The sequence below is a fragment of the Schistocerca americana genome, chromosome 1 (genome assembly GCF_021461395.2).
Source record: "Schistocerca americana isolate TAMUIC-IGC-003095 chromosome 1, iqSchAmer2.1, whole genome shotgun sequence".
Lineage (NCBI taxonomy): Eukaryota > Metazoa > Arthropoda > Insecta > Orthoptera > Acrididae > Schistocerca > Schistocerca americana.
Genome location: NC_060119.1, coordinates 647,552,828 through 647,578,088, shown reverse-complemented (window position 1 = coordinate 647,578,088; position 25,261 = coordinate 647,552,828). Strand labels below are relative to the sequence as shown.

The 25,261-nt window shown below is 43.7% G+C and overlaps 1 protein-coding gene across 1 annotated transcript in view; it reads right to left on the bottom strand.

Annotated features, from left to right (window-relative positions):
• The window catches only part of LOC124607917 (cleft lip and palate transmembrane protein 1-like protein), a 161,191-nt gene that overhangs the window by 119,554 nt on the left and 16,376 nt on the right, over positions 1-25,261 (bottom strand). The window contains exon 2 of the mRNA XM_047139943.1: positions 389-486. Within this exon, the coding sequence (XP_046995899.1) occupies positions 389-486 (98 nt within the window). The remainder of the gene's footprint in view (positions 1-388; positions 487-25,261) is intronic.

The following is a 25,261-nucleotide window of genomic DNA, read 5'->3' as shown; positions in this document are numbered from 1 at the left end:
GAGCAGTAATATTTAGAAAGACTACGTGCAAGGAGACAGATCTGAACCTAATTTCACTCCACAATATCTGCAGTCAACACATCAAATAAATTTAAATTGGCTCATAAAATTCTTAAATACACTTCCTGGCCTCAGCAGCCGGAGACTGTGGCCGTGTGTGTGTGTGTGTGTGTGTGTGTGTGTGTGTGTGTGTGTCAGCATCTCCACCATATGGTGAGTAGCAACTATCCTTTTCATAATACTGTTAAATATACTTAATATAGATATTTAAAATGATCACTCTTTAACAGTCACCATTAACTAGATTAACAGTATTTAATGTTCACAAATTATACATATAACCACACAAATAAACAGAAAATTTATTACATAGAGTAAACTGTCTTACTTTGCCTTTGGAAAAGTGTAATTGAAGTCACGCCATGATTCAACGAATTTCACATCTTTTAAACTTGGGTGAGGTTTCACTGATGTGAACAATGCCAGCTGTAAAACACATAAAACTTTTTTCAGATTCAACATGACATGTAACAGTCAAATAATTACATTAGTGGAATCATCATCTGCTAAATAATGACATGCAAACTGCTAAATGACACATTTATCCCAAGCATGAAATACTGATGTATAGCAGTTCCTTTTTACAAGAGGAAAGAAAAAAAGAACATTTAATTACAAACTAAAACAGACCTAAGGAAGATTAGGGCTTAGCATCCTAGTCTCAATGATGTTATCAGAGATTAAGCAGCACCACTGATTGGATATGGGTAGAAACTGAAATCAGCCTTGCCCTTTTCAAAGGAACCATCCCAGTATTTGTCTTCAGCAATTTAGTGAAGCCGTGAAAAATCTAGGTCTGGAGGGTGAACCGGAATTTAAACCCTACTACTTCTGTATTTGAATCCAGTGCCTTAACAACTGCTCCACTTTGATTAGTACTGAAACTGAATCATAGCTGTAGCATAAAAATATAAACTGTGATAGAAAGCAAGACCAATGCACTAAAATAGAATAATATTAATCTCTCATCTAACCAGGACATTTAATAAAGGCTAAAAATGTTTCCCATAAATATACATACACCATACAAGAATACATTGTCACTAAACTGAAAAACTGGAATTTAAGGTTGTACAAAGGGGAGATATTGAGTCTGTGCAGATCAATATGTGCAATCACAGTTCTGGTCAATAATGGAAAATTTGATATTTTAAATATATGATGTTCAAGATAACAAACCAATTACCCATTTAAAATTATATCTGAAAAGGTCAACTCACTTCTAATCCACACTTCAAATATATACTTCCCATTGCCTTAGAGACAATATTGCAAAATGAGTTGCAGTTAATTTTTCACAGGTTATGAAGCCACGAATTACTGTTGACATCAAAATAATCAATTACAGAAAAAGAGGGTTATACACTGAATTACAAGCTTCAAACAATCAAGAAAAAATCAATATGTACAAAAACTCCTTTAAAGTTCTAAACAAACTGACTGAAAAAGTAGCACACACACACACACACACACACACACACACACACACACACACACACACACACAACAACACATTCATTCATTTGATGGGCAAAAGTAAGAAGTGGGCAACCAAATTCAGAAGTATGTGGAATGCAATGACAATGAGAAGTGATATAGGCATGGATGATAACCAGGGATTGTAGAGATTTTTAATGAACATTTGTAGCTGTAGTGTTTCATACACAATACAAATGAGCAGTCATGTTGAGCCATTTTTTAATTTTCTGAAATTGTTTTCTCTTTAGTTGGTAAATTTTATTATTATAATTTTCTGAAATTGTTCTCTCTTTAGTCGGTAAATTTTATTATTACTTCATTTGTGCTGTCCTGTTCCATTTTGCAGTAATAAAAATTCTACTCTCTGATATCTTATATGATTTCAATCTCGTAGGGGTTGGAAAACTATAGATGTGAGAAGTTTGTGTGTAATTCCAGTCACTGTGCTAAAGGACACAATGCTATAATTTTAATTTAACTGATGTCGAATAGTTCAGCACAAATGCAGTAATTAAAATTGTCCAGCCTGAAGATAGTGATTTCTCTCCAGAAATCATTGTGTGACTAGTAAGATGGTTGTATTGTGAACAAAATTTATAAAGTTACAGGCCTGCCTATTACAGTTACGTTTAAGGTAGGATGCAGGTTGACTCTTGCTAAGGCAATAGATATTCTTAAAGAACTATTTTCCACTTTCTGTCATAAAATTATTGTTTTTCCTTGATGAGAATCCTGACGGTAATTCTCTTGCCAACTGTAAATGGAATGTTAGCTACTCTCGATTTCCCGTGACTGTGTGCATGCGTAATAAATGCATTCACAATGGCAGCATCAACCAGAAAAAAAATTCTGTACCATCATTTTAGCAATTGCCATCCACCTTCATACCATTCTCGTTTCTGGTCGAAGAGATCCCCACCACCCATTACACTGTTGTACAAACTTATGGCACTTGGACAGCAATGCTACATATGGAACCACCTCTTTTGTTTCTGGAAATGAATGTTACACCCTTGGGAGATGTTGCTGTAGACAAAACTGTTATTGTTCTTGTGTCTTGCCACCTTATCACAATGGCTGAGTCTTTTATCTGCACCTTGAACTCACCTTGTGAAAGTCTGTCATTTTTCTTCATCATTTCTGTAAGACCTTTTCTGTTGACTCTGACAGTACCAACAGAATATATTCCACTATCCAGAAGTGTTTTCATTATGGTATACGAAAGTGAAATAGTTGTCAAATGCGACAATAAATCTACTGTTTTTCAAAGACAAACACAATGCAAGTACAGCCCTATCACCAAGAAGAATATTAGCAATATTGTCTTCCTCTTTTCCACACTAGATCTGGAACTTCAGTAGATAGCCTGTCTTAGCATCAGCCAGGCGCCAGACCTTGAAACATCTTTTTATAGGCTTCATGGGCATACATTGTTTTATGCTCAATCTTCCCTTGAAAGGTAACAAGGCTTCATCAATAGATTATCTGCCTGAATGATTATATATATGCCTCTAAGAAGTTAACATTTAGGGCATCAGTCAAGGGCCTCACTTTATTTAGTTTCATATCCATGAGCACCCTTCCCCACTGCCTTCGAATTATCATTCAGATGAAGGTTTTCTAAAACTTTTTGAACTTTTTAGAGTCATCACTTTCGACACTGATTCAACATGCAGAAAGGTATCTGAACTCCAGTAATTTGATAAGTGTGGCAATTTGTGGATGTCCATAATGATAAGCAACCCGATAAATGCTTTTATTTCAGAGGATGTCGTGTCCACCCAGTTCTTTGTTCTTACAGGTGTTTCAGAGCTCAGTTGAAAATTGTGTCACTCTTAGGATGCACACAAGTTTGTTTGTTCAACAATATTCTGAATGATATTTTCATTGAAGATCTCAAGAAAATACTCATATGGATGATTCATTTTAGAGAATGCTTTCTCTAATAGATTCTATGTCTAAACACTTAGGTAGTGTTTCATCCCAATCAGTTTCAGCACTCTCATCACTATCACTCAAAGCTGGAATTTTTTTGGACTCTGTGGGAGAACCTGCAAAGACTGAACACATTCCAAGGACTGAAACGTAGTCTCCTACTGAAGGCACTTGTTTCTGAAAAGTAGCAGGAGATTGTGGGTGGATGCTCAGTATATTACTGTCCTCATCTGTTGGAACATCGTCTGATTCAATGTCAGAAGCTGACTCATTTTCAGGAAGTGAGAAGAGAGATTCTAGCACGTCTTCCTTTCTAGTAAAGTAATTCTGTAATGCGTAATACCAAAGCTAAGTGAATATGTGTAGTAACACATCAGTAAACAGACCTATTGTCTACACTAAAAGTTTGAAATTGTGGCAGACGTATGGCCAACTTGAGCCTTGGGAGCAAATATTCCCACATGTTTACAACATATTTTTGACATGTTAGAATTGACTGGAAAATTTCTTTCATGCCTCAACATGAAGAAAATTGCATAAAATATTGAATAAGTACTGTGGAGTTACTTACAAATGCCATTATCCGCAGATATACACACAAAATCACGAAATTACATAAAACTGAGTCCACTTGCCAAGAGATTGAGTACAGCAGACATATAATACTCTGTCAATTGTTGCCAGAGTGACTGCTGGTGGCAGCTGGAATTGTCATGTGTTTCTAATTCTAGTCTACAGATGGCAGCACCGGCTAAATGTGGAAATGTCAAATCCTTTGGCCCCTGGAGGACATTAAACTATGAGGGAAGATGTCTTCCCATTGCCCATGAAAGGGTTAATGCAGTAATGTAACAGGACACATTTCCCCGACAGAAGCAAATACGTTTACATAAAACTTCTTCCCAAAAAAATTGGGCCTCCAAATATTGTGAGCTACACAGATCAGTATCACCTGTGATTGTATTTTCAGCAATATTAAACAAATACTGCATGCTGCTGTGAAGTGTCTCAACGGCTCACATTATTAATAAAATAGTCTCTGTTCTGCAAAAGAACATATTGACAGACTAGGGAAATTTCACATTTGTGGATCACATTCTACAAATCACTTACCAAGAAAGTTTTGCAATGAGTGTCTTCCGTGATGTAACTTAAGTCTTTGGTTGCCGTCTTCTGCACTGCTAATGGTTCAGCCACAGCCACTGCCCTGTCACTTTGCTCTCCCTCACTAGCTGACACTGTCCTTTGTGATTTTCACTCTAATGACCATTTTCTGCATTTTCTTGCTAACAATCTGTCCACTGTTTTAAATAGCAATGACAATAAAGTGGAAAATGTTTTAAGACAGCACACAGGAGAGCAGCAGGAAGTTCTGCAGTGAATTCCATATATATGTCTCTCTCTCTCTCTCTCTCTCTCTCTCTCTCTCTCTCTCTCTCTCTCTCCTCACTTCTATTTCCTCAAATTCCAATGTTCAAGTGTACCCAACAGAATTACTCTTCTCCCTGACTCTGAGGGTGGAGTAGCAGTCCTGGATAGCCTGTACTTGCTTGTCTACTGAGTAAAATTGCTAAACCAGTTGCCAGACAGTTGAAAAGTCAAAGCAGATGAGATACATTCAATCTATGATAGTCTTCATCTGCTCTAGTGCCATCACGATCGCACAAACCTACAAAAGTGGATTGATTTGAGGAGTGAATCCTTAAGGACAGATTCAGGGAATATCACAGAACAACAAATGGATGATGATGTCGATACTGATTTCAGAGCACTCAAAACATGGATGTCAGGGCTCTCTCAAAAAGTGAACTAAACACTTCGTGTGGTTAAAGTCTCCTCATAAGCAATCTTCTGTTGACAATGGCCTATGGAAACATATTAGTGTGTTGGATGACTGTCTGAGAATATATTAAAATGGATAACAAAAATCATGTACAGAAACATGCACGTCTACAAGCATATTCTTGTCTTTTTCTCATATGTAAATAAAACTTTACAATATGGGCATAACAAAACATTAAATACAACAAAAATCAGCTGAAAAAGTTGCCAAAAGTTGTTTCCAGGTACACATCGCTGGATGACTACTATTAAAAATAGGGAAAGTGCCAACCACTGTTAGAACAAGTGAATGCTAGGTACCAGTTCCATACACAGCTGTTAAAAGTGCTTGAATAAAAACTAGAGTCTCAGTTTAAATCAGCATCTTCACAACTATTCTGCAATTTACACTTAAGTGCTTAGTCGAGGGTTAACAGAACCTCTTTCAGGCTATTTCTCAACCATTACAATCTCTAATAGTGTGGGGGGAAAATGAACACTTAAATCTTTCAGTGAAAGATTATATTTCTCTTACTTTATTATGATTCTCTATTTTTCTTATATAGGTACGAGTCAACAAAATATCTTTGCATTCCGAGTTGATGACTGAAATTTTTTGAAGAGACCTTGCTGCAACACACCTGTGTATTAATTATTCCCATTCCAACTCGCTTTATCAAATCTGTGGCATTCTCTCCCCTACTTCACAATAACACAAAACAGGCTGCCCCTCTTTGAACTTTTAGGATGTCCTCTGGCGGTCCTGTATTATGATGATCCCAAAATGCACAGCAGTGCTAACCACGATCCCTAGGCACATAGTTGACTCGACAGCCTTTTACATTATGTGATTTATTGTGTAACCAAAATATAATGGATTTTTTTAGTATTCATGTAGAGAATCTTAGTTTTTACTGCTTAAGGTCACCCACTACTGTTTGGACAGTAAATATAAAGATATATATTAAAAGAGAAATGGACACACAGTCAAAATTTCAAATCTGATTCATCTAATTGTGGATGGTTTAATCACTCAGTAACAAAAGGATGAACCAGCCACTCTGAGGTACATTAAAGTAAGCTACCCAATAATTTGGACTTGAGTAGAGACAGTGCATCCTCATGTATTCTATCTTATATCACACTTCCTGTGGATGGCAGAGCGTTTAAACACAGGGTTGCCAATAGGTTTGAAATGTATCTCTTGTATGCACAGGCACAAGATCTCTCTTGTGCTAAAAGCTTCACTTTTCCCAAATGTATTCTTAAACCATTCACATTCCATTACATTACAGCAGATATTAGTCAATGCTGGATTTTCTTTTATCCTCTCTCTCAATTTTTTGGTGACATGTTGGACAGAGAAAGCTTCATCAACAAATACATCCAAATCCATTTCAGATTTACCTTATATTAAGCTCCTATCTGCTGGTTGCATGCCAGATTTCTTTGGATTTTGACTGGTTTTGGTGTGTAATTCACCTTTTGTTGTTGTTATGCAGACATTTGCATATCTGCATGTATATCCATACTTAACAAATCACTGTGAAGTGTATTCCAGAGAGTATTTCCTATTGTACCTGTTATTAGGGCTGCTTCCTATTCCAATTACATCAGTGCAGGAAGAAAGACTGTTTAAACATCTCTATACAAGCCGTTATCAAGTCCTCATGATTCCTACAGGAGCGATACCTAAGAGGTTGTTGTATATACTTAGATCAATCACTTAAATCTGGTTGTTGAAACTATGTAAGTAGCCTTCCTTGGGACAGTCTGCCTCTACTTACAAGAATCTGCCAGTTCAGTTTCTTTAGCATCTCCATGATATTCTCTCATTGATCAAAGAAACTTGTCACCATTTGTGCTGCCCTTCTTTGTATAAAATCAATATATTTTGTTAAACAATGAAAAATCCAGGATGGAATGTAACGATATTATGTGAAGGAAAGTTGCTATTCACCGTATAGTGGAGATACTGAGTCACAGATAGGCACAACAAAAAGACTCAAAATTATAGCTTTTGGCCATTAGGGCCTTTGTCAACAATTGACACACACACACACACACACACACACACACACACACACACACACACACACACACAAGCAGTCTCAGGCAACCAGTTTCAGTTGCCTGAGGCCGCAGTCGTGTGTGTGAGTTGCATTTGCCTCAGTGAGTGAGTCTTTTTGTTGTGCCTATCTGTCACTCAGCATCTCCGCTATATGGTGAGTAGCAACTTTCCTTCTCATAATAATATACCTTGTTAATATTATTTGGCATGGATTACACATAGTCAAGCAAAATTCTAGGATGGGTCACACATTTTGTAAGCAATCTCCCTTGTAGACTGACTGCATTTCCCTAGTTTTCTACCAATGAACTGAAGTCTGTCAACTGCCTTACCAACTGCTGAGCCTGAGAGACCATTACATTTCATACGCCCACAAAATATTACACCTACATATGTGATTTGAACAATTCCAACTGTGGCTCACTGATACTCTAGTTAAAGGATACCACTCTTTTCCTTTATTTTGTGAAACACACAATGTCACATTTCTGAACCTTTAAATGTAGTTGCCAACCTTTCTACCACATTGAAATTTTATCAAGATCCAACAACATTTATGCAGATTTTTTCCAGACAGTGCTCCATTATATATAACCACATCATAGTCATTAATATACAGGATGAACAGCAAGGATTGTAAAATGCTTTCTTGGGGCACACCTAAAGTAACTCCTACATCTGTGGATGACCCTTCATCCAATGTAATACATTGCATGCTCCCTGCCAAGAAATCCTCAATTCAGTCACAAATATCAATTGATACCACATATGATTGTACATTCAACAATAAGCATAGATGTGGTACTGAGTCAAACACTTTTTGGATATCAAGAAATCGTGCATCTACCTGCCTACCTTGATTCATGACTTTCAGGATTCATGTGTGAAGAAGAGTATGCTGGTAATATAATTTAATTGGATGGATAAAAAAAATCTACACATCATGCGATGGCAGAACACACACATAAAAGACTGTTGTGACTGGCAAGCTCTCGGAGCCAGTGGCTCCTCCTCCAGGTTGAAGGGAAAGGAAGAAGGTTGAAGGAAAAGGACTGGAGAAGTCTAGGAAAAGGGGTAGATTTTGGGAAAGTCAGCCAGAACCATGGGTCAGGGCAAACTTACCATACGGGATGAGAAGCAAAGACTGCTTCTCATCCCGTATGGTAAGTCTCCCCTGACTTGAACTGGCAAATGTTATGAACTGTGATCATTCCACTGTACTGTGATATTTGCATGCAATAAGGAGGATTAAAAAATCGGGTGTAGTGGTATCACATGCTCTAAGCTAAAATCACAAAAATCAGCAGGTGGCCATATATGCATCTCTCTGCTTGCTAGTCATCAACTGACTCATGAACAACACTGACCATTCCTATCCTGTATCATTACTGGTGATGAGAAAGGGAAAGAAAGGGATGGTTGAGCCCAAACAAAGCAGCAATTCCCCATAAAAAGACCTGTAAGCCTCTACAAAAACTAATGTTATGCATCTGGTGAAGCAGCGATGGTGTCGTGTACTACAAATTGCTCTGCCGAGGTGTAATCATCAGTGTTAATGTTTATTGTTAACATCTGAAATGTCTGGCAGATGCAGTCAGAGAACATTGACCAGGAACACTGCATGAAGTGACACTACTCCTTGATAACGCCCGCTCACATTCTGCTAGACTGACAAAAAACACTATACATACCACACCCACCCTATTGTTGTCTGACCTTGCACCCTCAGATTTTCAACTTTTCCACTCTATCAAACAACATTAGAGAGACTTCCTTTACAGATGAAAATGCACTCCAAAAATGGCTCAAGTCCTTCACCTAAAAATCATGTGATTTCTACAGTTGCAAAATCAAAAACTTACCCCAGCGTTGACCGACTGCTGTAAACAGTCAGACAACTAAAGTCTCTCTTACGTGTATCCATTGTGTTCATTAAACTTATGGATAAATGCTATGAACTTATGCACCAACCCATTAGAATGGTAATGTGGCACATGGAGTAGATGCATAAATTAACCCAGTTAGCAAACTAATGTACCACAACTGTGTATTCACAAAAAACTGAAACTTATCCTGGCAGAAACAAACAAAAGAAAAACTGGCATTATCAAGCGTGCAATATCATAAGTGTTTCAAACTTACATCGCTATGTACTGAAAGCAGCGAGAGAACTTATGATGGAGAGGTCTCCTTAATTTTTTCCTTCTTCAGGGTTGCCACAAGTTTCCCCAAGTGAAACTCCCTGATACTTCCTTGATTTCCAGGCAAGTTTTAGCATTTTCCATAACAAATTTTGAGATCTCAAGGGTAAGTTAAGCTACGATACAAACAACAATAGTGCAAATGAGGAAATATCTAAAAAAAAAAAAAAATTTGCAAGCAGATGGCATTTCCTGATGTGAGCAAAATATCTAAAAAAAACACACTTACAAGCAGATAATGTTTCTTGATGTGAGCAAAAATCTATAAGTACTAACATCAACATTTTTTGTAATGAACTGTTTTTAGATGGAAAAGGCAAGCCAGATGATCTATGATTTTCATTAAAACCAATGATGTTATTTTATTTCAATAAAACGAAACACATTTGGTGACAAAAATATGCATTTCCTTGGAGTCACGAGGCAGATGTAAAATACTTTCACTGAGTTCAGAAATAACCACAGAAAAACATAGGCCTCTTGAAAGAAGTGTACAAGGTGGGGAAGAATTGTGTAAAGCAACACTGTAGGTGACCACCAATAAAGTGTCGGTCTACTATGTTCATTATTGTCGGTTATTACCCACTGTTATATATCAACATTCCATCCTGGATTTTTTTATGTATGTCTGGGTCCACGGATAAACCATGAAAATCTGTTGCATTACGCCACACACAAACAGACCCAGCCTGCAGGCAGATCAGTGAGACTAGATCTGAAGAGCAGGGCCTGCACATTAGTGGGAACTGAATGGCTTCAAATCAGCAGGCCCGATCTATTACAGATACCAGCAGAAACCGCCTGCGGATTTGGCCCATCGCGGAAATCTACTCGTGTCGCCAGCTATTCACGAGCCACAGACAACATGTTGTTGAAATGAGACCATGGTGATCAATCCATGCAACAGATAACTTGTTCAAATACTCGGAATCAATAATAATGAGGATAGGTAGTAACTCACCATAAAGATGATTGCTGAGCGGCAGACAGGGACATAGAAAAGAATCTCACTCTCACAACTAATTTTTCGGCCATAGCTTTTGTCAAAAAATGAGCACACACACACATTCACACAATCACTGCTCACGCACACATGACCTCCATCTCTGGCCATTGCAGCTACAGTCTCTGTGAATTAGATCCAAACAAACCTCTCCTCATGCTGCCCTGCCTCATGTCGACAGCTGTTAGGGTAGTGGCAAGAAATGGTGGCAGCACTGACTGCAAGCTGGGGGCAGTGGTAGGAAGGAGAGAAGCAATAGTAATGGTGGAGTAGGGAATTGGTGCACATACTCAGTTGCACACAGCCAGTGACGATGCATGAGATCTCAGTAAACAAACCGCTTCATCTACTGAGGAAAAATGAGATTTTTCAGTGTTTTTTTTTTTTTTTTTTTTTCCCCAACTCTCCCTAATATTTCCCTGATTTCTGTGATGTGTTTGAAATTCCCTGATATTCCCTAATTTCTAGAACCTGTGGCAACCCTGTTCTTTGCCTGAAACTCATCACAAAACAGATAAAAAGTCTGTCTCCAGCAAGAGTGGAACTGAGAAATAATGCAGTCTTCACTTTATAGTGCAAATGCATTACATCTCAACTAGAAAAGAACTGTGCTTCTCTCTCTCTCTCTCTCTCTCTCTCTCTCTCTCTCTCTCTCTATCCTAGTGATGGACTGGAATGGTTTGATGGAGTTAAAGGGACCAATCTACGAGGACATTAGTCCCTTAATACTATATGTATCAAGCAGGAAAGAGTCCTCAGAGAGGAAGGACACAGAAGACAAATTCTGACGAACTTGACTGTAAGCGAGAATAAACAAAACCAAGAGTAACAAGTAGAAATGAGAGGGGGGTAAGGGTGAAAGTGGGCAAGTTGCCCTGCACAGAAAGTAGTCCAGAGGACCCCAGGATATGTTATGCAATGGGAGATGTACCCTCTACATCCAGTGTTTCCTCACCCTCCATTATCACAAAAAAACTAGTAATGTGGATAAATTGATAAAGTCTCAAGAGAGAGAACATCTATGACGAGGCAGTTAACCAACAACAGATGTAAAAGAACAAGAAGAATTAAAAAGGTGGGAATGGCAGGAGTCAGGCCAGGCCGCTGAGCAAGGGCAACCATGGCCAACCTCGATCAGAGCAGGTGGCAGGGTACCCTTCCAACCCCTCAAGCAGCTGTTGAGGCCAATGTGCCCTACTACACAGTGAGGAGTAGGAACAACTTTCACGAATAAAATATAAAACCAGATCAGACACTTTGATATTAGCCACTGTCACCAAAGGCAGCTTGTGAGCAAGTTAAAGGGTTTGTCATAATGTGGTAAAATTGGGCAGACCAGTAAGATGTGGGCCACTGTCAGACAGGCACCACATCAACAATGTGGTAGATCCTCACGTCATAGACTGTGACCATTGGTCATCCAAGCATGCCCAATACGAAGCCGACAATGAACGACAGATTCCCTGTGAGAAACATTGAGGGAAGACTGCCACATGGCCACAGTCCACTTCATTGCTTGCAGATGGTTTGGATTTGTCTGGAGATATCAGGTCACAGCAATCCGTGGTCCAAGCTTTCAACAGCTGATGGCATAGAGGCAACCGAAGGTCTTATTTTGGTACCCCATCCCCAAAGTCAGCATCCCACTAGCCAACTTAGCCAACTGGTCACCACATTCATTTGCTGGAATCACAATGTGACTTCGGGGTCAGACAAAGGCAACCAATCATCCATGTCGACAGAGAGCAGCAAGGAGATCCTGCATAGTCGCAACCCATTGGTGTCAAGAGTAGCAATGGCCACTAGCTTAAAGACTTTGATTAAGAACGTCTCACTGGTGCAAGAACGAATGTGACTACGGGCTCGAGTGATGGACACTGCACTCATTCACCAGGGAGTGTAGTTCACTGTACCTTGCGTGTCTGTAGGCAAACCCGGTTTTCCCATCGACTGTAGAACTGCTGGTGTATACCACTTCTGAACCCAAAAATGCATCAAAGAAGGGAGAAGTTGGAGTCCAGAGCAGAGACACTGCATGCTAACTGCGATTGTGACTAGTCCTGGGCCACTGTGTGGGAGACAGATCTCCCTACCGGAAAAAACGACACAATAGTTTGGATTCTAAGGGGAGCAGCAAATGTGCATTACATAGCTGAGCAGCAGTTATTGGTGCCTGATCTGTAGTGGAGGGACCTCAGCCTCTGCAAGTAGGCTATTCACAGGGCTGGTCCAAAAAGAACGGTCACAAGTTGGCCCTACAATGGTGTATCAGGTCAAGCATTCGAAATGGTGAAGGCAATGCCGAGCTATATCCCAGACACCAATAATCAAGACAAGACAGGATCAGAGCTCTGTAAAGCCACCAAAGTATACAGCGGAATGCACATAAGCTGGTCTTACTGAGACAGCACATTCATTCAAGTTGGCAAAGATGGGAAAGCTATGCAACTGGGCATTAAAGACCAGTCCTAAGCAGTAAGACCCCATCACACTGAGCAGTTCGCCATCGAGGAAGAGTTCTGGTCATGGATGGAGAGTATGATGGCAATGAAAGTAACACACATGTCTTGGTGGCTGAAAACCAAAATCCACAGATGAGAGGTCAGAACTATGGCTTCTGAACAGCACCCTGCAGTCGACATTCAGCAACACCCACAGTGAAGCAGCAAAAGTAAATGCAAAATTCATCAGCATCAGGGAGGGTGACACTGTAGACCCCACAGCAGCAGCTACATCACTGTTACCCCCTAGAAAAACGGGCACTCAATAAAGAACCCCATTGGACCCCATTCTCTTGTATATGAGGGGTGACAAGAAGTTCCAGACATGGATTGGGAGTTTGGCTCTGAGCACTATGGGACTCAACTGCTGAGGTCATTAGTCCCCTAGAACTTAGAACTAGTTAAACCTAACTAACCTAAGGACATCACAAACATCCATGCCTGAGGCAGGATTCGAACCTGCGACCGTAGCGGTCTTGGGTTCCAGACTGCAGCGCCTTTAACGGCACGGCCACTTCGGCCGGCCATTGGGAGTTTGCCCTGGATATCCAGCTCATGTAGGGTAACGAGGATATGATGACACCATGTGGTGTCACAAGCCTTTTTGCAAGTCAAAGAAGACAGCAGTAAGGTGTTGATGCCAGGAAAATCTGATCAGATAGCAGACTCCAGGCAGATCAAATTGTTGGCAGTAGAATGGCCTTGATGAAAACCAAGCTGGGACAAAGCCAAAAGACCCCATGACTCAAGGTACCAACACAGCCACTAGCTCACCATATGTTTGAGCAACTTGCAGAGAATATTAGTGAGACTAACTGAGCAATCACTATCCATCTCAAGGGGGTAGTTACCTGGTTTCAGTACTGAGACAATCACGATTTCTTGTCACCGAGATGTGAACTCACCCTCATCCCTGATACAGCTGAAAATGGCAAGAACGACATTGGCAATCCATTATTAGTATTTGAGCATTTAGCTGTGGATGCAGACTGGTCTTGGAGTCACGTCACAGCAAAGGTCTTGGACACCGAGGAATCCCCATTCACTGAATGGAACACTATATGGCTCCAGGCGACATGTAGTGAAAGGTAAGTGAATTCACTCCACCTGTTCTTTGGGGACACTAAATGCAGCTGATAACAGCTAGAGGCTCTAGCAAAACACATAGTAAAATGTTTGGTGGCAGCATCTGGGTCAGTGAACATAACAACATTCAGGGAGACACCAGGCACATCTGTGGGAGACTGTGTCCACAGAGCTTGGTTGGTTGGTTGGTTGGTTGGTTGGTTTGTGGAATTAAAGGGACCAGACTGCAAAGGTCATTGGTCCCTTATTCCAAAAAAATTAAAACCGCCCAAAGAGAATAAAAAACAAACACCAGGAAAGACGTCAGACGACACAGGACGAGAAAGACTCCGACAGAGATCAGACAAAACAAATTTAAACAAACAGACGGTGACGGTGGTTGGCTGACCATAGAGAAAAAAAGAGGAAAAGCCAACCACCAAGAACACATTAAAAACTCAGTTTAACAGCAGAGGCTAAAAGCCAGAATCAACACTAAAAAACATAAACACTCAGATTAAACCATAAAAACCCCCCTGCCTGAATAAAAGGCAAAACTAAGTCCACCATGGCAGAGTCATTTAGTAAAAGGGCAGGGAGCGTATGAGGCAGCGCAAATGTCTGCCTGAGCACAGTTAAAAGCAGACAAGTTAATAAAATGTGCACCACCGTCAAAACCGCCCCACAGCGACAGAGTGGCGGGTCCGCATGACGCAATAAATAACTGTGAGATAGTTGGGTGTGGCCAATGCGGAGCCGACAAAGAACAACTGAATCTCTGCGAGCGACTCGCACGGATGACTGCCACACACGCGTCGTCGCCTTGAGAGAACGGAGTTTGTTTGGCATGGGCAGATTGCGCCATTCAGTGTCCCAAAGCAAGAGAACTGCGCGGCGGAAGACTGCCCGCAAATCAGTCTCCGGGAAGCCAACGTCCAGGGTGGGTTCACTGGTGGCCTGTTTGGCCAGGCGGTCAACACGTTCATTGCCCAGGATGCCGACGTGACCGGGGGTCCACACAAAGACCACAGAGCGGCCGCAACGCGCAAGAGTATGCAGGGACTCATGGATAGCCATCACCAGACGAGAACGAGGAAAACACTGGTCAAGAGCTCGTAAACCACTCAGGGAATCGCTACAGATAACGAAGGACTCACCTGAGCAGGAGCGGATATACTCTAGGGCACGAAAGATGGCGACCAGCTCAGCAGTGTAAACACTGCAGCCATCCGGCAAGGAACGTTGTTCAGAATGGTCCCCTAGAGTTAGCGCATACCCGACATGACCAGCAACCATCGAACCGTCAGTGTAGACAATTCCAGAGCCCTGATACGTGGCCAGGATGGAATAAAAGCGACGGCGGAAGGCTTCACGAGGGACTGAGTCCTTCGAGCCCTGTGCCAAGTCGAACCGAAGGCAAGGGCGAGGAATACACCACGGGGGTGTACGCAGAGGTGCCCGGAAAGGAGGTAGAACAGGAAAAAACCCAAGCCTGGAGAGAAGCTCCTTGACGCGTACGGCAATCGGACAACCCGACCGGGGCCGACGGACTGGCAGATGGACGACTGACTGCGGGAACAGGACACGGTAATTTGGATGCCCGGGCAAGCTAAAAACATGGGCAGCATAAGCAGCCAGTAATTGTTGGCGTCGTAACCGCAGTGGAGGGACACCTGCCTCCACTAGTATGCTGTCCACAGGGCTGGTGCGGAAAGCACCAGTGGCAAGGTGTATCCCGCTGTGGAGAATTGGGTCCAGCACCCGCAACGCAGATGGGGATGCTGAGCCATAAGCCAGGCTCCCAAAATCCAGACGGGACTGGATTAACGCCTGGTAGAGCCGCAACAGGGTAGATCGGTCGGCGCCCCAGTGGGTGTGGCTCAAGCATCTCAGAGCGTTTAGATGCCGCCAACACGCCTGTTTAAGCTGCCGGATATGAGGCAGCCAAGTCAACCGGGCATCGAAAACCACCCCTAAAAACCTGTGTGATTCCACCACTGAAAGAAGTTCGCCGTCAAGATAAAGCCGCGGCTCCGGGTGGACAGTATGTCGCCGGCAGAAATGCGTAACGCAGGTCTTGGCTGCCGAAAACTGGAACCCATGAGCTACAGCCCAAGACTGCGCCTTGCGGATAGCGCCCTGTAGCTGACGTTCAACAGCTGCAGTGCCAGTAGAGCTGTAGTAAAGGCAGAAGTCGTCAGCATACAGGGAAGCGGAGACAGAATTTCCCATGGCCGCAGCGATCCCGTTAATGGCTATTAAAAACAGGCAGACACTTAAAACAGAACCCTGTGGCACACCGGTCTCCTGGACGTGGGAGGAACTAGATGAGGCCGCGACTTGCACGCGGAAGGTACGATACGACAGAAAATTCCTGATAAAGATCGGCAGAGGGCCCCGAAGACCCCGTCCATGAAGCGTAGAAAGGATGTGATGACGCCATGTCCTATCGTACGCCTTCCGCATGTCGAAAAAGACAGTGACCAGGTGCTGACGGCGGGCAAAGGCAGTACGGATGGCCGACTCCAGGCTCACCAGATTGTCGGCGGCAGAGCGACCTTTACGGAACCCACCCTGAGACAGAGCCAGAAGGCCCCGAGACTCCAGTACCCAATTCAAGCGCCGGCTCACCATTCATTCGAGAAGCTTGCAAAGAACGTTGGTGAGGCTAATGGGGCGGTAGCTGTCCACCTCCAAAGGGTTCTTGCCCGGTTTCAAAATGGGGATGACAATGCTCTCCCGCCATTGCGACGGAAACTCACCCTCGACCCAGAGACGGTTGTACAGGTCGAGGAGGCGTCGCTTGCAGTCCACTGAAAGGTGTTTCAGCATCTGACAGTGGATGCTATCTGGCCCAGAAGCGGTATCAGGGCAAGCGGCAAGGGCACTGTGAAATTCCCACTCACTGAATGGAGCATTGTAGGATTCAGAAGTGTGGGTGCGAAAAGAAAGGCTCCGACGTTCCATCCGTTCTTTAATGGAGTGGAAGGCCTGGGGGTAATGCGCAGAAGCGGAACTCATAGCAAAATGCTCTGCTAAGCGGTTTGCAATGACGCCGGAGTCGGTACAAACTGCTCCATTCAGGAAGAGCGCAGGGACACCGACAGGAGTCCGATAGCCATATAGGCGTCGGATCTTGGCCCAGACCTGCGATGGAGAGACATGGAGGCCAATGGTGGACACATACCGCTCCCAGCACTCCTGCTTGCTTTGGCGGATAAGGCGGCGGGCCCGCGCTCGCAGCCGTTTGAAGGTGATGAGGTGTTCAATGCAGGGATGTCGCTTGTGACGCTGTAGCGCCCACTGGCGATCTTTAATCGCTGCAGCTATCTCAGGCAACCACCAAGGCACAGTCCGCCGCCGAGGGGACCCAGAGGAACGGGGAATGGCAGATTCGGCGGCAGTGACGATGCCGGTGGTGACCGATTGAACCACCGCATCAATGTCATCATTAGAGAGAGGCTCAATAGCGGCAGTGGAGGAGAACAAGTCCCAGTCAGCCTTATTCATAGCCCATCTGCTAGGGCGCCCAGAAGAGTGACGCTTTGGTAGTGACAGAAAGATCGGAAAGTGGTCACTACCACACAGGTCGTCATGCACACTCCATTGGACAGACGGTAAGAGGCTAGGGCTACAGATTGAAAGGTCAATGGCGGAGTATGTGCCATGCGCCACACTGATGTGTGTGAAGGCACCATCATTTAAAACCGAGAGATCGAGCTGCAACAATAAATGCTCAACGGTGGCGCCTCAACCTGTTTCCACTGACCCACCCCACAGAGGGTTATGGGTGTTGAAGTCGCCCAATAGCAAGAAAGGTGGCGGCAATTGCGCTATCAGCGCAGCCAGGACATGCTGCGAGACATCACCATCCGGTGGAAGGTAAAGACTGCAGACGGTAACAGCCTGTGGCGTCCACACCCGAACAGCGACAGCCTCTAAAGGTGTGTGGAGAGGGACAGACTCGCTGTGCAGAGAGTGAAGGACATAGAGGCAGACGCCACGAGACACCCTTTCATATGCTGCCCGGTTCTTATAATAACCCCGATAGCCACGGAGGGCGGGGGTTCGCATTGCTGGAAACCAAGTTTCCTGAAGAGCAATCCAGAAGAAAGGGTGAAGGCTGATAAGTTGGCGGAGCTCAGCTAGACGGTGGAAGAAACCGCTGCAGTTCCACTGGAGGATGGTATTGTCCATGGTGGAGAAAGGCGTGACGGGACTCGGAAGGCAGATTACGCCGCTGGGTCACCTGCTGCCTCCGATGGAGCACCCGTGCAAGTGCTATCCATTGCGTCTGAGGGACCGGCGAGATCGAGGTCCTCAGCGGACGCAAGGATCTCCACCTCATCGTCAGACGCAGAGCTTTTAGGTAGCGGTGGAGTAGGTGCCACCGCAGGGGTCTTGGTCTTTCGGGTCTTCAAAGTCATTTTCTCTCGCTGTTCCTTTGGTTGCCCTTGTTGAGAGGGCTTATTGGAGTCAGTCTCCAGGACCGAAGAGGATCACAAAGCCTGTCGACCAGTGACCTGTGGCTTCTTCAGCCACGGGTTGGTTTCTGCTGTGCCGCTGGTAGGAACCTGGGAAGGGAGTGACCCAAGGGATCCCTTCCGAGCGAGAGAAGCCGAAGAAGACTTACGCTTCTCCGGCTTAGAAGTGGGGACTGGTGTCCCCAGCGGTTTAGTGGGAGCCGCTCCCAAGGTAGATGGTGTGGGAGCAACAGCGAGAGAAGGGGTCCCCATCGTCAAGGGGGCAGGTGGGGTCCTCCGACTCTGAGAGCTGACGGTATGACTTGCAGCTGAAGGAGCTGGAGCAGGAGTGACAGTGGACGCATAAGATGACATCAAATTTCCGCTTAGCCTCTGTGTAGGTCAGTCGGTCCAGGGTCTTATATTCCATGATCTTGCGTTCTTTCTGGAAGATTCTGCAGTCTGGCGAGCAAGGTGAATGGTGCTCCCCGCAGTTGACACAGATGGGAGGCGGGGCACATGGAGTATCGGGATGAGATGGGTGTCCACAATCTCGACATGTGAGGCTAGAAGTACAGCGAGAGGACATGTGACCGAACTTCCAGCACTTAAAGCACCGCATCGGGGGAGGGATATAGGGTTTGACATCACATCGGTAGACCATCACCTTGACCTTCTCTGGTAATGTATCACCTTCGAAGGCCAAGATGAAGGCACCGGTAGCTACCCGATTGTCCCTCGGACCCCGATGAACGCGCCGGACGAAATGTACACCACGGCGCTCTAAATTGGCGCGCAGCTCGTCATCAGACTGCAAAAGTAAGTCCCGATGGAAAATAATACCCTGGACCATATTTAAACTCTTATGTGGGGTGATGGTAACATTAACATCCTCCAACTTGTCACAAGCAAGTAACCTGCGTGACTGGGCAGAGGATGCCGTTTTTATCAAAACTGACCCAGAGCGCATTTTGGACAAGCCCTCCACCTCCCCAAACTTGTCCTCTAAATGCTCTACAAAGAACTGAGGCTTCACGGATAGAAACGAGTCACCATCAGCTCTGGTACAGACGAGATACCTGGGCGAATACACGTCACTGTCATTCATTGCCTTTCGTTCCTCCCATGGTGTGGCCAGGGAGGGGAACGATTTGGGGTCATAAACGTTAGCTTTAAAATAAGCCCTCGAACGCTTAGAGACTGCTGGTGGCTGGCCGCCAGCGAGAGATGATGTACCACGCTTCATTGCGGGTCATCCGCCCTGATGCCACCTACTCCGACCAAGGGCCCTCCCCACGGGCGCCACCCAGCCGCAGCAATAGCCACCTGGCAGGATGGCCATTGCCGGGAGTCCTGATGCCCCAGGGAGATGGGCATCTACCCCTTGGCATACGTGGGGAGTTAACAGCGCAGGCATCAGTAGAGCGATCCCTGTGTTGTCAGGGGGCTACAACCAACAGGGTACATGGCGGCCCCACCACAACGGACTGGCTACCGTGCTGGATCTTAGGTGCAAAAATGTCCAAGGTCGTCGTCGCAGTTAAAAGCAACACTGCAGAGTGCAGCGTGGGAATCGCACCCAGGGACGAATCCTCGCCCAAGAGATGGAAAACGAGCGGGACACCATTGCAACGACAAAAAAGCCGGCTAAAGGTCTCAAAGCGCGATGGATACAGTGCACCATGTAAGGCGCCCTTCCCCAATTGGCTCGCTCTTCGGAATAATTTAGAAAGATGGAGGTCAAACCCGAGAGGGGACCATCACGTAAGGCCGAAACATGTGAGACTCCTTTTAGTCGCCTCTTACGACAGGCAGGAATACCGCGGGCCTATTCTAACCCCCGAACCCGCAGGGGGGTGTCCGCAGAGGTGTCACACCTTTGCCCACATCTGCAAAGGGGGAGTTAGCAGTCCAATGGTAGTAATATACAATTCCCAGCACTCTTTTTGTCATTTTTTTTAGGTGGTCAACCCATACATGAAGCTGTTTAAAGGCAGTGAGGTGTTCCATACATGGATGTCACTTATGGCATTGAGAGCCCATCAGTGATCTCTAATAGCCACAGGGATTTCTGAAGTCCACCAAGGTACCATCTTCCAATGGAGATTCTGGGGAATAGGGGATTGCTATGTCTGCTGCAAATAGAATGGTTGTAGTTCTACTATGGACAGCCACCTCGATACCTCAACTTGGGTATGCTGAGGGCAATGACTGATGCAAAGGCATTCCAGTCAGTGCTGCTGAGAGCTCATCTGCATGGACATCCAGGCGAGCGACTCTGAGGAAGGCACAGGACGGTCGGAAAATGATCACTGTCACGCAAGTCATCATGGACTTTCCCATGGATGTAGGGGGAAAGACCAGGGTAGCAAATGGAAAGATCAATGGCCGAATAAGATCTAAATGCTACACTGAAGTGTAAGGGGTACCGGTATTCAACAGACAAAGATTGAGCACATGGCTTTACCATGGTCAGTGGTTGTCGTTCCACATTTCATTAGGCTGTGGGCATTGAAGTCACCCACAGTGAGGAAAGGAGGGGGAGGGAGGGAGGGAGTGGGAGCTGAGAAATCAGTGCAGACAACACATTCTGAGACACTTCGCCATTGGCACTGGGAGGAAGGTACACATCACAGATGGTAAAATCCAGAAAGATCCTCAAACTAAGAGCCACAGCCTTCGAAGTCATACTGAGTTTCATATGTTCACAGACTCCAGAAATTAAATGCAAACTCCACCTGACACCCTGTGTGAGTCAGCTCAATTAAAAATAGTCCTGATAGGCATGCTGGGAACCAAGTTTTCTGAAAGGTAATACAGAAGGTAGGGGAAACACATAAGAGACAGCAGAGGTCAGGCAAATGGTGGAAAACTACTTCAGCTCGAATGGAGGATGATGTATGGATGTGAAGGGACCAAGGAGGCAGGTCATGGTCCAGCATAGACTGCTGCCACTGGTTGCAAGGATACAACATCAACATACATCAGTACCAAAGCATGTTGTGTAGGAGGATCAGGTAGTACAGGTACCACCAGGAAGTTTGCCTCAGGTGTAGAGTCAGAACATGGGGTCTGGTGGCACTGAGACCACCAGAACCTCCATCTTCAAGGTCTCCTTTTTGTCCCTCTTCTCCTTGGATGATTCTGATGTTCGCGAGGGCTTGTCTGACCTAGTTTCAGGAACAGAGGACGAACACGAAGCCCTACAACCAGCAACCTGGCACTTTCAGCTACAGGCTGATATCTGATTGCAGATCAGCAGAATCCTGAGAGAGGAGTACTCTGAGGGATCCTTTCCTGGTGAAAGATGCCAGAGGAGGGTGTTGCTTGGAGACTGACGTCCAGAGTGAGTGGGGATTCAAAACTACCGAATAGTTTGTTAGGGAAACAGTGGGAGAATGGCCCCTAACAACCAGGAAACCAGGTACAGTCAAGGGGCCCCAAGGGCCCAATGTCGAAGGCCTGAAGGCAAGGATATTGTTACCTTTTTTTTTTAAGAACGATGTCATCAAAGCCATAGCAAATGTTATAGTCATATGGACAGGTTGCAAATAATCATATTTTTTTCTTGGCCGCCTTATGCATGAATTGGTCAACAGTCTTGTATTCTTGGATTTTCTTTTCTCTTTGGAAGATGGTGCAGTCCAGTGAACAGTGGGATTCCCTGCTCTTGACACAGATGAGGGTGGGGGTGGGGGTGGGGGGGGGGGGGCATATGTAGCTTTCATGTGCATCTGACAGTTACAATCTCTACAGATGGGTCTGGCATTACAACACAAGGACATGTGCCCAAATCTTATACATTTGAAGTACCACATGGAAGGGAAGACATAGGGTTTCATACTGCATCAATACACATACACGTTGACCTTTTCAGGCAGGTTCATTCTACGTCAAAGGAACCAATACTAAAAAGTGTCCCCACTCAACCATCTCCAAATCTAATTAAATTTGGTATGAAGGTTCTACATGGTCTTTGGTGGTTATATACCAAATTTGAGTTCAGTATCTTCAGTGGTTGAATTCTTAGGAGATTTTAAAGAGAAGCTACTCACCTCTGCATCATGTACGAAAGCACAAATGTGCCAACTTTGCTAGGCTTTTTTAAAAGTTCTAGCAAACATTTGGTCATTTGCTTTAGTATAAATAGACAAATTTTTATGCTGAATCACACCATGGCAAAAATTATGGTTTTAGCCATACCTAAATATAGAGACAAGCCTCTAAAGTGGCTAAAAAATTTGTTGCACTATTCTGAGAGCCATGATTTGACCGACCACTGCTACTTCTCGTATGAGCCAATCGTGCCAAAACTTCAGATGGCTATTCCTACCTATGATGTCTATATATCAATCAAATTTAATTAGTACTGGATGCCCAGGTGAAAAGATAAGCATCTGAAAAGCTGGCCAAAATTTTCTACTTGCTAATTTCAGGGTATTTTGAGGGGGGGGGGGGGGGGGGGGCAATATCTCAACTGTGTCTTCTTCAACCCTTTTTTTCTTGCCACAGCTGGATAGAGCTTTCAAAGCTATATTGTTTAATTTCTGGATCTTGCATATTGACAATTTTCACAGTGTCAGTCTTTTGTGCGGTGTAATCTTTGATGTTGACACTGTACTATCTTAGTGCTGAGCACTACGTGTTTGAATAATTAGTAATTATTGTTGTAGCTGAAGATAAACACTAAAACAATATGTTTTAATAGCCTAATTTGTATATTTTATATAAAAACAACACTGAATATTGTCTGAAGTCATCACCATTCTATCACGGCAAAAGGGAACTACAGTCAGTTAAGGAAATGTCACCAATTGACAAGGACATTCTTCAGTGTAGGTCTGGGCTTAGTTTTACTGAAGATGCCCAAATTTGTTCAAACCAGAATGTCTGCAACACATGTGGTAAAGAAAGACATATAACCAAGAAGGCCTGAACACCAGTAAACACAGCAATGTCTGATAGGCTGAAGTTATTGACTAATGAAGTTTTTAAACCTGGTCAGAAAATGTGTACCAAATGTAGAAACGAAATGCCCAAAAAGAAACATCCCATCAGGCTAAGCAAGAATCACAATCTACTGAAGACATGGGTGGTGTTGATGCTTGCTTTACTGCTAACACTTCATTATCATCACTTGGAGAATCACTACTAAAGCTTCAACAGATCAGCGAAAGGGATTCAATGGGATACATAAAGTGCAAAGTTCTGAAAGCCCAAGGTAATATTACTAAGGTAATTGCCACAGCTGCTGGTGTGAGCCAAGTAGTTATTGCTCAGATACAAATGGAAGAGTGCCATAAATGTAAAGCAATGGACATCTTAATTAAATAACTTAAAATTAAACTTCAGACTTCAAGCAATAGCAGTACAGTTCAAATTTTGGCCCTAGCCCCAAACAGCTACACTACTGAAAAAATGGGTAAATAGTTTGGTGTTTCAACTAAGATGGTGAAGAAGGCTAGGAAACTAAAGACGGAAGATGGGATTTTGGCAACAACTGCAAACTGAAAAGGGGAAAAAAGCTCATTGATGAAATAAAACAAAACGTCCTCCCTTTCTTTGAAGATGACGAGTTTTATCGTTAATCCCCAGGCAAAAAGGATTCTGTTGCAGTAAGAATATATGGGGAAAGATTCACAAGGAGAAATGCCTGCTCCTTTTTAACCTTAAAAAACTTTCACTGGTCATTATAAGCAATACGGAAATGAACTAAGCCTCCCAAAATTTTGCGAGCTCATGCCGAAACGGTGTAGTACAGCTGGTGCTTCTGTACCACATTCAGTATGTGTACATGCAATTTTCATCAAAATGTCAGATTAATGTTGGCTTCAGCAACATTCATTTAAGATGACTACAAGGATTTGATGAAAAAAAAACTGAGTGCAGTTTGGAATCAAAAAATAGTATGCTCCAACATGGTGAGGAATGTCCAGGAAAAATGCTACTAGAGGCTTTTCTTGAAGACTCTTCTACAGACTGTGATCCTGAAGAAACACTGGAATACAATCAATGGGTCCATGCTGGCAGACACACATTGGAGACTTGCCAGAGAACTGTTGAAGATTTGATGGAGGCACTGATTTTGAAAATTATCGCTTTAAGAAGACATCACTTTGTGTCAAAACACCAAAGTTTATATCTTAAGCAGCTAAAAAGGAATCTTGCAAAAAATGAATTAAATATATTTATAGATTTTGCTGAGAATATTAATTTGTTGTTCAGGATACTGTGCAAGGATTCCATTGTGAGAATAGTCTGGCCACATTTCATCCATCTGATGTCTATTTTGATGGCAAAGAATGTCAGCATATGAGCATTCGTATGGTCAGCAACTGTCCTGTCATAATACCATTGCTGTCTATGCCTTTCAAATAAAGTTGATAGCATATTTCAAGGCAAAGACTCAAAACATTAAGAACATTTACTACTTTAGTGATTATTCAGCTGCTCAAAATAAGAATTTCAAAAATTTCATCAATTTATACCTGTATGAAACGGATTTTAGCATCACTGCCAAATGGAATATTTTTGGAACAAGCCATTGGTAAATTGCCTTGTGACGGCATTGGGGGAACAGCAAAAGGACTTGCAGCCTGTGCTAGTCTGCAGAGGGCCTTAGCTAACCAAATATTGGCTCCATATGATTTATTCAAATTCTG